The sequence below is a fragment of the Ruditapes philippinarum genome, unplaced genomic scaffold (genome assembly GCF_026571515.1).
Source record: "Ruditapes philippinarum isolate M1 unplaced genomic scaffold, ASM2657151v2 ctg4287_1_1_1_1, whole genome shotgun sequence".
NCBI lineage: Eukaryota > Metazoa > Mollusca > Bivalvia > Venerida > Veneridae > Ruditapes > Ruditapes philippinarum.
The window spans coordinates 4,849-20,395 of NW_026852319.1; the positions used below are offsets into that span (position 1 = coordinate 4,849).

Below are 15,547 nucleotides of genomic sequence, written 5' to 3' on the forward strand. Positions count from 1 at the left end.
ATAGTGTGTTTCTGTCTTGCTTTAAACAAAGACTTGTTGATTGTAAATATCAAGACTGTTGTCAACAGATACATGATTCGTCTCGTTATAATGCATTTAAACAATTCAAAGCTACGTTTAATGTTAAATCCTGAAAGATATTTATGTATTTATCTACCATTTTATGTAAGAAAAGCATTTGCAACATTCCGTTGTTCAAGTCATAGTTTTTTTTAATTTTTAAACTGGACGTCAGATTGGTCTTTCGTTATTGTCAATATTGTTATGTATGGTATTGTTATTGAAGATGAATTTCATGTATTCTTTAAATGTTACAAAATTTAATGTTGAATATTTAGATTTTTATTTTATATATGCAGTGTTCTGATGATGATAAAATAAGATTAGTTACATTTTTGTACAAGCCATTATGAAACAAAAAATGTATATTAATATTACACAACCTTAGACATATGATGTTATATTGTATAATGTAGTTGGGTAGGAGGCCTTCTTTATTACCAATAAAATTCGAATTGAAACTGGAATTGAATTTTATATAATGTTTTGTTTCCCTAAACAACATTATCATCTTAAATTTGTCAGTATGGTATCAGCACCCCAACTACTTATTTGAGTTGGGACATAAATGAATTGAAAACTGTCTATATTACAAGAGGGCAATGATGGCTCTTATCTTGCTCACGTAAGTATACATACAAGGAAGAATTAATATTGTAAACTATAATTTAAAAGCAGATATAAAGTCTTAATCTTAAACTGATACCATAAAAATCTTAAACTAATACCACAAATTCATATCTGCACCTGAAAATAAGGCTGCTATTGCTTAGATAAATCAATAGTTACTGTTAAATTAAAAACCAATTGTTGCTTGACAAACTCAATGTTTTTTCTTTTTTTCTCTTTTTTTTTTTTGGAAGCCAGTGGTTGCTATGAAAGTCAATGGTAGATTAACTCATTGCTATGGAAAGTCAACTTTTGTTATGGTGTCTACCGGCTGCTTTGTAAAAAAGCTAATGGTTTTGCTTTGGAAGTCAATGGTTGCTTTAGAAATTTACGGTTTGCTATGGAAAGTCACTGGTTGCTATGGAAATGAAAAAATACAAGTTTCTATTGAAAATGATTGGTTGCTATGGAAAATCAATTTTTGCTACGGAAAGTAATTACTTCTATGGAAAGTACTGGTAACTTTTGAAAGTCTGGCTACCACTTAACTCCTTTTTCCTACAGAGAGTCACTGGTTCCTAAGAAAGCCAAAAGTTGCTATGGAAATCACGGGTTGGTATGAAAATCACTGGTTGCTTAGGAAAGTCATTGGTTGCTTTGGATGTTAATGGTTGCTATGGAAAGTCAATGGTTGCTATTTAAGTCGCTAGTAACTTTGCAAAGTCAATGACTGCTATGGAATTACTTGCGAAGCAAAGTTACTTGTTGCTATACAAAATCACTAGTTGCTATTGGAAATGAATGGTTTTTATGCATGTCACTGGTTGCTAGGGAAATCAATACTATTATTGGAATTGAAGAACTTCTATTGTTGTTACTTGTTGCAATAGAAAGTCCTAGGTTGCTAATCAAGGCACTGGTTGCTATGGAAAGTCAATGTTTACTAGGAAAGCCACTGGGTGCTACACAAGTTACTAGTTGCTATGGAAAGTCAATGTTTACTATTGATGTCACCTGACAATATGCATATGACAATAGGGCCATGATATCCCTTATATCACTTATCTGACTTAAGGCTATTAATGACAAGCAACAATTAATATTTATACACAACTTGATTTTGATGTTTAATTGTATCCGACATTTACACAAGTTTATTAAAATGTATGTCAATCATTATCTTAGTCAAATAGAACACTTTAAATTAAACGTATTGATCAACAAGAGGCTTGCTTTATCTCCTGTTAAAATATTAGCTTTTTAAATGTTCTTACGTTTTCTAATATATCGTAACTTTAAAACTCCCCGGATAAAATGTAACAAAAATGTATACATGTATTTATAAAACATGAATTATCCTGGTGTTCTTTATGGTGTATTAATGATATTATTTCTTATTGTTACATACGAAATAAAAATGTTGTAGACAACAACATTGAACATAGTTTAGAATAGTTTATGAAGCAACATTTGGCATGGTGATATGTTGTTATATTCACGTTTCGTTTTGCACAAGAGTTTTACAAACCGCCAATAAATAACTTTCTTTTTTCATATAAGGAAGCTGTCCAGCAAGAATTTTAAACGTCGTTGTTTTTACTTAGGCGTCCGTCTGTGTTTAAATTAATGACGGATGTCTTCTCCACCAGAAAAGCCTCTATTTGAACATTACAATGTTTGTGTGACTTAAATCTTAACAAACCATAAGAAAATAAACAAACTATTTGTGTGTTCTTATGTATAGTCCGGATGTGTTATGACCAAATGATATGGAAATATATTTTCATACAAGTAAGAAAAGTTGTTCATTTCATTTTATATACATACACGCTGTATAATGTCCCACATTGGCCCAGACAAAAATAAAGTATGAAAATTAATAAACGGCAATCACTCAAAATTAATGAAGTACTTAGTACGGATTTTTGTGCACTGCACTTCTTCTCAATGAGATATATCATCCTATATATATGAAGTTTCAAGTCCATAGCTTTTATACTTAAGGAGAAATGGCCCGGACAAAAGTATGAAAATTAACAAAGGGCAAGAACTCAAAAAATAAGGAGTGAGGAGTAACAATTTTTGTGCACTGCACTTCGAGTCATTAAAAGGAAGTATGCATACCAAGTTTGGAGTCAATCTGACCTATAGTGACTTGAGTTATGATCCGGACAAAAATAAAGTATGAAAATTAACAAAGGGCAAGAACTCGAAAAATAAGAAGTGAGGAGTAACAATTCTTGTGCACTGCACTTCGGGTCATTGAAAAGATGCATGCATACCAAGTTTGGAGTCAATCTGACTGACCTTTAGTGACTTGAGTAATGATCCGGACAAAAATAACAAAGGGCAATAACTACAAAATCATGAAATACAACGTACCGGTTTACTGCACTTCTTCTCAATGAGATCTATCATCCTATGAAATTTGAAGTCCATAGCTTCTATAGTTTAGGAGAAATGATCCAGACAAAAATAAAGATAAGGGCAATAACTCAAACAAGAGGGCCATGATGGCGGCCCTGAGGTCGCTCACCTGTATATAGGCCCCCGGAGGGTGGCCAGTTTAAACCCAAGGGCTTTTATTTGAACAAACTTGGAAGACACACATAAGAAGATGTTTCATGATGTTAAGTTTTTACTACACACATATAATGAAAAACAATGATCTGCCCCGGCTCCCACCCCCGGCAGGGTTAATTTTAACTCCAGGGCTTTTATTTGAACAAACTTGGTAGACACCCATAAGAAGATGTTTCATGCTAAACATCTTAGCTCTAGCTCATTGGGTTTTTTAAAAGAAGATTTTTTACTATACACATATTATTAAGTTAAAAACAATGACACCCCTGGGGTGGGGCCAGTTTTGATCCCAGGGCTTCTATTTGAACAAACTTTGTAGATACTTACTAGAACATGTTTTCATGCTTAATATCTAAACTCTAGCTATTTGGGTTTTTTTCAAAGAAGATTTTTAAGTTTTTGCTATAAACATATAAGGAAAATCAATGACCCCCGGGGCAGGGCCAATTTTGACCCCAGGGCTTTTATCTGAAACAAACTTTGTAGACACTCACTAGAAGATGTTTCATGCTTCATATCTAAACTATAGCTATTTAAGTGTTTTTAAAGAAGATTTTTTTTTAAGTTTTTGCTATACACATATATTATAAGGAAAATCAATGACCCCCGGGACGGGTCCAATTTTGACCCCAGGGCTTTTATTTGAACAAACTTGGTAGACACCCATTAGAACATGTTTCATGCTAAATATCGAAGCTCTAGCTCTTCGAGTTCTTTAAAAGAAGATTTTTTAAGTTTTTACTATATGCATATAGGGAAAATCAATGACCCTCTGGGGCAGGGCCAATTTTGACCCCAGGGCTTTTATTTGAACAAACTTGGTAGACACTCATTAGAAGATGTTTCATGCTAAATATCTTAGCTCTAGCTCTCTTTGGTTCTTAAAAAGAAGATTTTTAAAGTTTTTACTATATGCATATTGGGAAAATCAATGACCTCCTGGGGCGTGGCCAATTTTGACCCCGGGGCTTTTATTTGAACAAAATTTGTAGACACTCACTAGAAGATTTTTCATGCCATACATCTAAGCTCTAGCTCTTTGGGTTTTATAAAAAGAAGATATTTAAAGTTTTTTTCTTTCGGTTGCCATGGCAACCAGTGTTCTGCATGGAATTAAATTCTTTGAACAATTTTTAAAGGTGACCACCAAAGGAACATTCCTGTGAAGTTTGGATGAAATTGGCTTAGTGGTTTATGAGAAGATGTCATTCAAAGTAAAAGTTTATGGACGGACGGATGCTGGACGAAAAGCAATCACAAAAGCTCACCTTGTCACTTTGTGACAGGTGAGCTAAAAATAAAAAGTGCAGAGTAACCATTCTTGAGCACTGTACTTTGGGTCATTGAAAGAAGCATGCAGTCAATCCGACCTATATTGAGTTATGTTCCAGCGAGCCTTAGGGGACTGCGCCTCAAACAAAATTCGACTTTTTCAAGGCGACACAATAAACAGGTTGGATTTTAGCAGTTCTGATTGATTTCAGGACAAGCAGGCAGATAGAAGTAACAAAAAGCAAAACAAACTCATTATAGATTTAATTTTTCTCATATTTGTTTTCTTCTTGTGAAATAAAAGTTCCAGATATTTCAATAACAAAAATCTATTAAACAAATCTCCGGTAAACAAAAGAGAAGGCTTGCATTAATTAGGAATTTCAACAAAATGTCTTCAATAAGATATTCAGATATCTAATCAAACATGGCAAATGCTGCTCCTTCTTTTTCTTCATCTTCCTCGTCTATGGTTTCCATGGAAACATAGTTAGATGACCTCGCTATACTTGTAGGTCTGTTCACTACAGGACTGTATGTCCATTTTGGAAACACTCTCTTGTACAGGTTCATTAAAATAGTGTCTTGTGACTTTAGCTGTCCGTCAAAAACACACTTCATATGTCCATGTGTTCCTGAAAAATACAGCACCAAATAAAGTAGTTATTTATAATCTAATCACTGCCTCATTGATTGTTGTAAAGCATCAGTATCAACTAAATGTATCAGAAATAAGTACACCAAACCAAATATTAAACAAGAATTTGTAACAGAGTTACCAACGTCCCCCGCCTCGGGGAAGTTTTATATGAAGCATAAAATTGTGCTATTTCAAAAGATTGAGGTATGGATGTCAGGACTTTCATTCCAAAATTATGATCAATGCTAAATCTACAAATGCAACAATGAATTAATAAAAGAAATACTAGTAAAATGAAACACGGAATGTAAAATTCTATCATGTTAACCTTTGACCTCAAATGGTGACTTTGACCTTGGAGGTAGGGGTGCAGGTGTTGTGCATGACATATCATCTAATTAATATTACTATTTGTGTCAAGTATTTTCAAAATCCCTTGAACTATGTAGAAGTTATAGATCGGACACAAAATATACCCTATAACAGACTATGTCAATCTTTGACCTCTAAGTGTGACCTTGGAGGTAGGGACCCATGTTTTGCGCCTGACATATCATCTTATTATTGTGATTATTTGTGCAAAGTATTTTTAAAATTCCAGGTTATGGACTGGACACAAAATATACCCTATTACAGAGTATGTAAATGTTTGACCTCTATGTGTGACCTTGACCTTGGAGGTAGGGACACATGTGTTATGCATGACATATCATCTTATCATTGTGACTATTTGTGCCAAGTATTTTCAAAATCCCTTGATCTATGAAGAAGTTATAAGACGGGACACAAAATAAACCATATAACAGACTCTGTTAACCTTTGACCTCTAAGTGTGACCTTGACCTTGGAGGTAGGGGTGCAGGTGTTGTACCTGACATATTGTCTTATTATTGTGACTATTTGTGCCTAGTTATTTCAAAATCCTGAAGAAGTACAAAATATACCCTAAAACAGAATACGTTATCTTTTGACCTCTAAGTGTGACCTTGAACTTGGGAGGTAGGGATGCAGATGTTGCGCACGACACATTGTCTTATTATAGTGACTATTTGTGGCAAGTATTTACAAAATCCTTTGATCTATAAAAAAACCTATGGACCGGACACAAAATATACCCTGTAATAGACTATGTTAATCTTTGACCTCCAAGTGTGACCTTGACCTTGGAGGTAGGTGACCGGTTGTTGCGCATGACACATCGTCTCATTATTGTGAACAATTGTGGCAAGTATTTACAAAATCCTTTGATCTATAAAAAAAGTTATGGACCGGACACAAAATATACCCTGTAATAGACTATGTTAATCTTTGACCTCCAAGTGTGACCTTGACCTTGGAGGTAGGTGACCGGTTGTTGCGCATGACACATCGTCTCATTATTGTGAACAATTGTGGCAAGTATTTACAAAATCCCTTCAAAGATAAGAAAGTTATGGACCGGACACGACATACATGTATACCATCAAATAGACAATGTTGACCTTGAATGAGCAAGTGTGACCTTGACCTTGGAGATAGAGGTCTGGTTTTTGCACATGACACATCGTCTTATTATAACAAACATTTGTGCCAAGTTATTTCAGATTCCTTCAATAAATGACAAAGTTATGGACCGGACACGAAAGTGTGACGGACGGACGGACAGACGGACGGAGCCTATTACTATATCCCCCTTTTTTCTTCGAAAAGGCGGGGGACAATAAATCATAACCCAAACTGTTTTTAATGGATTAAAATTTCAAACATGTTTCATAAATCTGGATGGTGTCACGCAGCTTTATGTCTAAGTCATGTATGGATATATTCCATCTATATTGGTGAAACACGTCGGGTCCTTACACGCAATATTTCACTCAAAATGCATTTTCAGGAACAAGCAGTATTACAAAAGTTTCACTAGTCTTTTACAATTTCATTATATGAAATAAGTAAGTGTTCCTGGGTGGGTTGGAACAATATGTAAATAATTCAAACAAACCCCTAATCCACTTAAATGAACTTGTCCAGCTTCCATTCTGGAATTGTCCATTATCATATTTAGGGGATATCTAGATATAAACTAGAAATGTGTCCATAGGACACGGATGCCCCCACACGCCCCTGTTCTGTCAATCTTATGACTCTAGATCAAATAATTTTTGGACTACATGTGCCACAAGTTGAAAACTAAAAATCAACAAAGGGCTATAATTCTGTTAAATTTAGTCGCAGCAAAGATTCCTTCCTTTACTACCATCTACACATAAAGGTTGTTCATCCCTGGAAGTTTAAGCAAAATCTGCCATCCGGTTTAAGAGGAGTTGCGTTCACAAAATTTCTACATAGTATATAGTGAAAAAATCAACAAAGGGTCATAATTCTGTTAAATTTGATCGCAGCAAAAATTCCTTCCTTTACTACCATCTACACATTAAGGTTGTTCATCCCTGGAAGTTTAAGCAAAATCTGCCATTTCGGTTTAAGAGGAGTTGCGTTCACAAAATTTCTACATAGTATATAGTGAAAAAATCAATAAAGGGCCATAATTCTGTTAAATTTGGTCGCAGCAAAAATTCCTTCCTTTACTGCCATCTACACATTAAGGTTGTTCATCCCTGGAAGTTTAAGCAAAATCTGCCATCCGGTTTAAGAGGAGTTGCGTTCACAAAATTTCTACATAGTATATAGTGAAAAAATCAACAAAGGGCCATAATTCTGTTAAATTTGGTCGCAGCAAAAATTCCTTCCTTTACTACCATCTACACATTAAGGTTGTTCATCCCTGGAAGTTTAAGCAAAATCTGCCATCCGGTTTAAGAGGAGTTGCGTTCACAAGATTTTGGGACGTACGGACGGACAGACGGACAAACGTACGGACACTCGGACGGACAAGTGCAATGCTATATGCTCCCACTCTGTGGGGGCATAAAAATAAGCCTCTCAGCAAACAGTAAAGTGCTTGGTCATACTGCACTAGCCCTGTACTTGCGGCAATGGCTAATTTTTCAGTTCAAATAGGTTAAGGGTTAAGCATCCTTTCCGAGATGACAATACAGACCAAGAGTCTGATTGAAACAGATGTAAAATTGTACATGTACTATAAATATATACCTAATGGTTCCTTAATATGACCTCTTCTTCCCCATTTTGTGTGTAATTCTACTGGTTTAAACCAGTTTATATCCTCTGAAAATATAAAGAATTGTTTCTGGTCACTAACATTGAATAAGAAATGATTTTTTACAATACAGTAGCAAATATACATGTAGTTGTACAAATGTTATTTTAGTTATTTGGTTATGTTACGTGTAACAATGTATGTTGACAATAAAACAGGTACGATGATCTATTACTTTAAATTCCTCATTAGACAATATAATCTCTCCCCTATTCATCTCCCATAAATTGTTCCATGTGACTGTTAATATCATGTATGTTTCACACTTTTCTTACTGCATTTTTACAACAATAGGGTATAGATTGGAACACTTTTAAAGTAACATCAATGATCCTTTTTCTTATATCAATTTCGAATTCTAACTATGATTAATTGACAAAAATTACAGATTTCTAATATCACTAATATCACTACTCTATATTAATGCACAGAACATACATAATTATGACAATAAAGGTCACACTGGACTTACCTCTATTAAAGAACATATATCTGACTACACAAGATTTCTTGTGAATCTTTAGAGGATGTCCACTAAGTACAGCACGTTTAACAACAGTTCTGTCTGGGTCTACTGATAATAAAGATCCCTTAGCAACCAATTCTATCTCACCTAAAATGTAAAATAGTGGTCTAAAATTTTCATTAACATGAAGGTGGGGGAAGTAGTGTTTTCCTTCATAACCCATGATGACGATACAGAGCTTTCATTCTATAAATGATATTAACAAACACAGGTAATTACAGTGTGACATTGAAAATGAAAAACAAACTTACACTTAGGTTTGAAAACATGTACATGACATTAACTATTATAAATTAGTTTTGTCTTAAATCATGCATCTGATTTTCTTTTGTCCATGATTTAAGATGCATCAAGGTCATATGGCAATTTTCCAGCTTGAGTGATAGAAGAAGACCTCAGGTGCCCCATTTGTCATTATGTCCTGCACAATCAGGATTGTGAGTAGAACCATTGGTAAGCTAAATGTACAGCTTTCTTATAGGGAAACAAGCAAATTGTAAAGATGCTTTAATTGCCTTGAAAAATAATCTTCTTATTTCATGGAAAGTTTATGGATTTCACAATTGTATAAAACTACCATTCAATAGAAGACAGGTGCTTGCAGTTAGGACAGCAATTACAGTAATTAAAATGTTTTATTTACCAAATGGTCTATCTTGGAAGACAAGTACTGGTGCTGGAGGGAAGGAGATTGGTGCAAATAATGTAGCAACAACAGCTGTGTCCTGGGGCATAAACCTCTCAAACTGTAATATAACATAAACCTCTCAAACTGTAATATAACATACACCTCTCAAACTGTTATATAACATAAATCTCTCAAACTGTAACATAACATTAACCTCTCAAGTTGTAATATAACATAAACCTTTCTCACTGTAATGTAACATTAACCTCTCAAACTGCATATAACATAAACCTATAAAACTGTTATATAACATAAACCTCATGAACTGTAATATAACATAAACCTCTCAAACTGCAATATTACATTGTCTTCAATAACATATTTCTTGAAATTATTCATCATCAAAAGAAACAAGTAAAGAGGTAATGGAATAAGCTAAAATCTTATAAGTAATTACACTGTATATGGTATAATACACAACTTTTTCAACATTAGTTTTACAAATGTACTGGGTTTTATATAACTGTACTTATCACTGAAGTGTGAGTGGGATGGAGTTTGTTTAAAAGTGGTAAAGATTGCTGATAATTGATACAAAATTTTCCAGTTTCTTTTTATGTTTTTTCTTTTTTTTGCTCTTATGATCCCCCTCAAAAGGTCAAAGCAAATTTTAAACTGTTCTATTAAAAGAGGTCACATGCAACAATAATGTAGCAGTTCTATCTTTTAACAAGATATGTTTGTAAAACATGTATGCCCCCTATTAGCAGCCAATTAGTCATGTGATAAGGTTATTATGCATGACTTCTGACCCAGTGATCAAACAATTAATAAGGGTTATCAAGTATCTACTGGTCATGACCTTGACCTTTGACCCCTTGACCCAAAATTCAATAGGGGTCATCTGCTGGTCACGACCAATCATCATACAAAGTTTGAAGTTCCTAGGCCTAAGCGTTTTACGTTATAGACCGTTTTTACCTACAAAGTCAATGTGACCTTGACCTTTGACCCCTTGACCCTAAAATCAATAGGGGTCATCTGCTAGTCATGACCAATCACCATGCCAAGTTTGAAGTTCCTAGGCCTAAGGGTTCTTTTATTATTGATCGGAAACCGTTTTAACATACAAGGTCAATGTGACCTTGACCTTTGACCCCAAAATGAATAGGGGTCATCTGCTGGTCATGACCAATCACAATGCCAAGTTTGAAGTTCCTAAGCATTCTTAAGTTATTGATCAGAAACCGTTTTTACTTACAAGGTCAATGTGACCTTGACCTTTGACCCCTTAACCCCAAAATCAATAGGGGTCATCTGCTGGTCATGACCAATCACCATACCAAGTTTGAAGTTCCTAGGCCTAAGGGTTCTTTAGTTATTGATCAGAAACAGTTTTTACCTAAGATGTCAATGTGACCTTAACCTTTGACCCCTTGACCCCAAAATCAATAGGGGTCATCTACTGATCATGACCAATCACCATATTAATTTTGAAGTCCCTAGGCCTCAGGGTTCTTTTGTTATTGATCGGAAACGGTTTTTACCAAAGAGGTCAATGTGACCTTGACCTTTGACCCCTTGACCCCAAAATCAATAGGGGTCATCTACTGACATGACCAATCACCATACCAAGTTTGAAGTTCCTAGGCCTTAAGGTTCTTTAGTTATTGATCGGAAACCCTTTTTGTTTACAAGGTCAATGTGACCTTGACCTTTGACCCCTTGACCAAAAATCAATAGGGGTCATCTACTGGTCATGACCAATCACCATACCAAGTTTGAAGTTTCTAGGCCTAAGAATTCTTTAGTTATCACTCGGAAACCGTTTTTACCCTAGAGGTCAATGTGACTTTGACCTTTGACCCCTTGATCCCAAAATCAATAGGTGTCATCTACTGATCATGACCAATCACCATACCAAGTTTGAAGTTCCTAGGCCTTAAGGTTTTTTAGTTATTGATCGGAAACCCTTTTTGTTTACAAGGTCAATGTGACCTTGACCTTTGACCCCTTGACCCCAAAATCAATAGGGGTCATCTACTGGTCATGACCAATCACCATACCAAGTTTGAAGTTTCTAGGCCTAAGAATTCTTTAGTTATCACTCGGAAACCGTTTTTACCCAAGAGGTCAATGTGACCTTGACCTTTGACCCCTTGATCCCAAAATCAATAGGGGTCATCTACTGATCATGACCAATCACCATACCAAGTTTGAAGTTCCTAGGCCTTAAGGTTTTTTAGTTATTGATCGGAAACTGTTTTTGCTTACAAGGTCAATGTGACCTTGACCTTTGACCCCTTGACCCCAAAATCAATAGGGGTCATCTACTGGTCATGACCAATCACCATACCAAGTTTGAAGTTCCTAGGCCTAAGGGTTCTTTAGTTATCACTCGGAAACGATTTGGTCTACGGACCGACGGACCGACGAACCAACGGACCGACGGACCGACGGACCGACAAGTGCAAAGCAATATACCCCCTTTTCTTCGAAATGGGGGCATAATGATACAGTCCGACCCCGGTTATTCGACAACCCTTTATTCGAATACCCGGCATTATCCGAAGTAGATCGGTGGTCCTGTTTTTATCTCTATATAAATCAATATAATTACAAACGTATTATTCGAAATGCATTATTCCAATACCTCCTATTTTCGAAGTAAAATTTCGGACCTGATTATACCAATGATGAAAGAATTTCACACCTAGTATTCGAAGCCAGACTAATTGGCGCAGATCCAATAACTAACTGCAAGCCGTTCGACTTGTGAAAATTTTAAAACAGTCATGCGTGTATATAGACAATCGTGATAATTAAACTTTAATCCAAAATTAACTAGAACTATCACTAAATGTGATTAATACCCCCACAAGACTGCTTCGGAAATGAGGATGTTACTAGTAACAAAATACCTTGTAAAAGAATTGAAATATAGAGTTATGGTTGTGGGCAATTAAAGATAGTTGTGGTTTTTATATGTTGCATTTCCTTTCAATGTGGTTTGCCATTGATGAAGTTTAATTGAATTACTCTGTAATAAATCCAGAAATACAAAGAAAAGGAACAAAGGGCAATAACTCTATAAATACTGAAGATAGAATTATCGTTCTTGTGCACTGCACTTCCTCTTATTGTGCTTGGCCATTGTATGAAGTTGTTTTGAATTCCAACCAGTATGTTTTGAGTTATGCTCCTGACAAGGAAAAGTATCAAAGGGCAGTACCTCTGTATTTTGTCAAAATGGAGTTATGGCTCTTGTGCACTGCACTTCCTTTTAATGTCCTTGACAACTGTATGAAGTTGTATTGAATTCCAAACTGTAGTTTTCAAGTTATGCTCTGGACAAGGAAAAGTAACAAAGGGCAATAACTCTGTAATTAGTCAAGATGTAGTTATGGTTCTTGTGTACTGCACTTTCTCTCAATGTGCTTGACCATTGTATGAAGTTATATTGAATTCCAACCATTAGTCTTCAAGTTATGGTCCGGACAAAAAAGGCAATGGAAAAGTAACAAAGGGCAATAACTCTGTAATTACTTTAGATATAGTTATGGTTCTTGTGCACTGCACTTCCCCTTATTGTGTTTGACAAATGTATGAAGTTGTATTGAATTCCAAACTGTAGTTTTCAAGTTATGCTCTGGACAAGGAAAAGTAACAAAGGGCAATAACTCTGTAATTAGTCAAGATGTAGTTATGGTTCTTGTGTACTGCACTTTCTCTCAATGTGCTTGACCATTGTATGAAGTTATATTGAATTCCAACCATTAGTCTTCAAGTTATGGTCCGGACAAAAAAGGCAATGGAAAAGTAACAAAGGGCAATAACTCTGTAATTACTTTAGATATAGTTATGGTTCTTGTGCACTGCACTTCCCCTTATTGTGTTTGACAAATGTATGAAGTTGTTTTGAATTCCAACCAGTAGTTTTCAAGTTATGCCCCGGACAAGGAAAAGTAACAAAGGGCAATAACTATGTAATTAGTCAAGATAGAGTTATGGTTCTTATGCACTGCACTTCCTCTCAATGTGCTTGACCATTGTATGTAGTTATATTGAATTCCAACCATTAGTCTTCAAGTTATGCTCCGGACAAAAAAATCAATGGAAAAGTAACAAAGGACAATAACTCTGTAATTACTTTAGATAGAGTTATGGTTTTTGTGCACTGCACTTCCCCTTATTGTGTTTGACAATTGTATGAAGTTGTTTTGAATTCCAACCAGTAGTTTTCAAGTTATGCCCCGGACAAGGAAAAGTAACAAAGGGCAATAACTCTGTAATTAGTCAAGATAGAGTTATGGTTCTTGTGCACTGCACTTCCTCTCAATGTGCTTGACCATTGTATGTAGTTATATTGAATTCAAACTATTAGTCTTCAAGTTACGGTCCGGACAAAAAAAGCAATGGAAAAGTAACAAAGGGCAATAACTCTGTAATTACTTTAGATAGAGTTATGGTTCTTGTGCACTGCACTTCCCCTTAATGTGTTTGACAATTGTATGAAGTTGTTTTGAATTCCAGCCAGTAGTTTTCAAGTTATGCCCCGGACAAGGAAAAGTAACAAAGGGCAATAACTCTGTAATTAGTCAAGATAGAGTTATGGTTCTTGTGCACTGCACTTCCTCTCAATGTGCTTGACCATTGTATGTAGTTATATTAAATTACAACCATTAGTCTTCAAGTTATGCTCCGGACAAGGAAAATGCAACGGACGTCTGGACCGACCGACCGACCAACCGACCGACCGACCGACCACCAGGTGACTCCTATATACCCCCCCAAACTTCGTTTTTGGGGGTATAAAAATGATACACCGTGTCGGTTTTTACTGTTATTGCTTGATTTGTTTGTTTCATTTTACGCCTTTTCCCCCCAACAGTTTTTCAGTCATATAGGCGGGTAGTTTCCTAACCATCGTTCCTGGAGAGTTACACCTGTTCTAGACTACCTTCCTCCGCTCTAAACTACAAAAGCATCTCCCGGGATTCGAACCCACGCCAGAGAGGTAACTGGATTAGAAGTCATCGACTCTAACCATTGCTTGAAGATGGCAGCGACAATTTTCATGAACCTCTTTATGTGCATTTATCAAAACATCCAGAAGATTTGTTTCTTCTTCATTGATTGTAACGCTACATGAGAGCCTTTACTCTAACCAAAAATACTAGAGTTTAGCTGTAAATACCGTAGTGACAACCAGGCCATTATCAAGATTTTGCACGAAACTAAACAATACATAATGTGAGTAAACTGCAAGTATTTATCTTCAATACCAATAAAAATTATTTTTACCCATCTTTTCATGAATATTTATTGTTCTCGATTAATTGCCGGAAACAAGTGTGTTGTGAGTGGTAGTTTTGCTATGACTGGCCAAAGTGGAGTAGTTTTCGGACATATAATATTTAATAAAATATTCGGATTTCGATAATTCAGACCCATTGTTTATTCGAAGAAAATTTTCAGTCCCCAACAATTCGAATAATCGGGGTTGGGCTGTATCTAACAAGTTGATGTAAACACACATAATTATGTATATCATTTATTTACACCAGATGAAGCTATGTTAAATGTAAAATATAAATAGCTGTAGGAATTATAAAACATACTTTGTGTTTGTTGCCATTTGTATGTTGAGAGAAAATTGGATTGGCTGTAAATCGTCTGCAACCAATGTGGAAGATAAGTTTATCCTTTGATTTGATTGGTCGACACAGGTCATGTGACTTGCGTAGAACTAAATTAATGACAGACATTTTCTGCTCATGTGGTAACAAACCAAATACAACAACTGGTGCACCAGTCTCATGTTTGTCTGTAAAATACAAAAAACATATTAACATTAAAACCTCCAATCAAACTAAGATAATCTCTATGTGTAATAATTTCTACAATAAATGAATTGTAATCTTGTCAAACTGATTTTAAAAAATTTATTAAAACTAATAATAAATTTCTGGAAAAAATCAAAACTAATGATTTTGTTCTGGAAAAAGGAACAATAACACCTTTCCTTGATGCACTGACATGTTCGAATCATTAATATACATGTAGTTTCAA

At 35.3% G+C, this 15,547-nt stretch overlaps 1 protein-coding gene across 1 annotated transcript in view; it reads right to left on the reverse strand.

The window, feature by feature from the left end:
- Window positions 1-4,775: 4,775 nt before the first annotated feature.
- LOC132756635 (pre-rRNA-processing protein TSR1 homolog) overlaps window positions 4,776-15,547 on the reverse strand; it is a 30,267-nt gene continuing 19,495 nt past the window's right edge. Inside the window, exons 16-20 of the mRNA XM_060747757.1 lie at window positions 15,097-15,302; window positions 9,491-9,593; window positions 8,794-8,934; window positions 8,255-8,329; window positions 4,776-5,159 (exon numbers count right to left, since the gene is read on the reverse strand). Of these exons, the coding sequence (XP_060603740.1) occupies window positions 4,942-5,159; window positions 8,255-8,329; window positions 8,794-8,934; window positions 9,491-9,593; window positions 15,097-15,302 (743 nt within the window). The 3' untranslated portion in view covers window positions 4,776-4,941. The remainder of the gene's footprint in view (window positions 5,160-8,254; window positions 8,330-8,793; window positions 8,935-9,490; window positions 9,594-15,096; window positions 15,303-15,547) is intronic.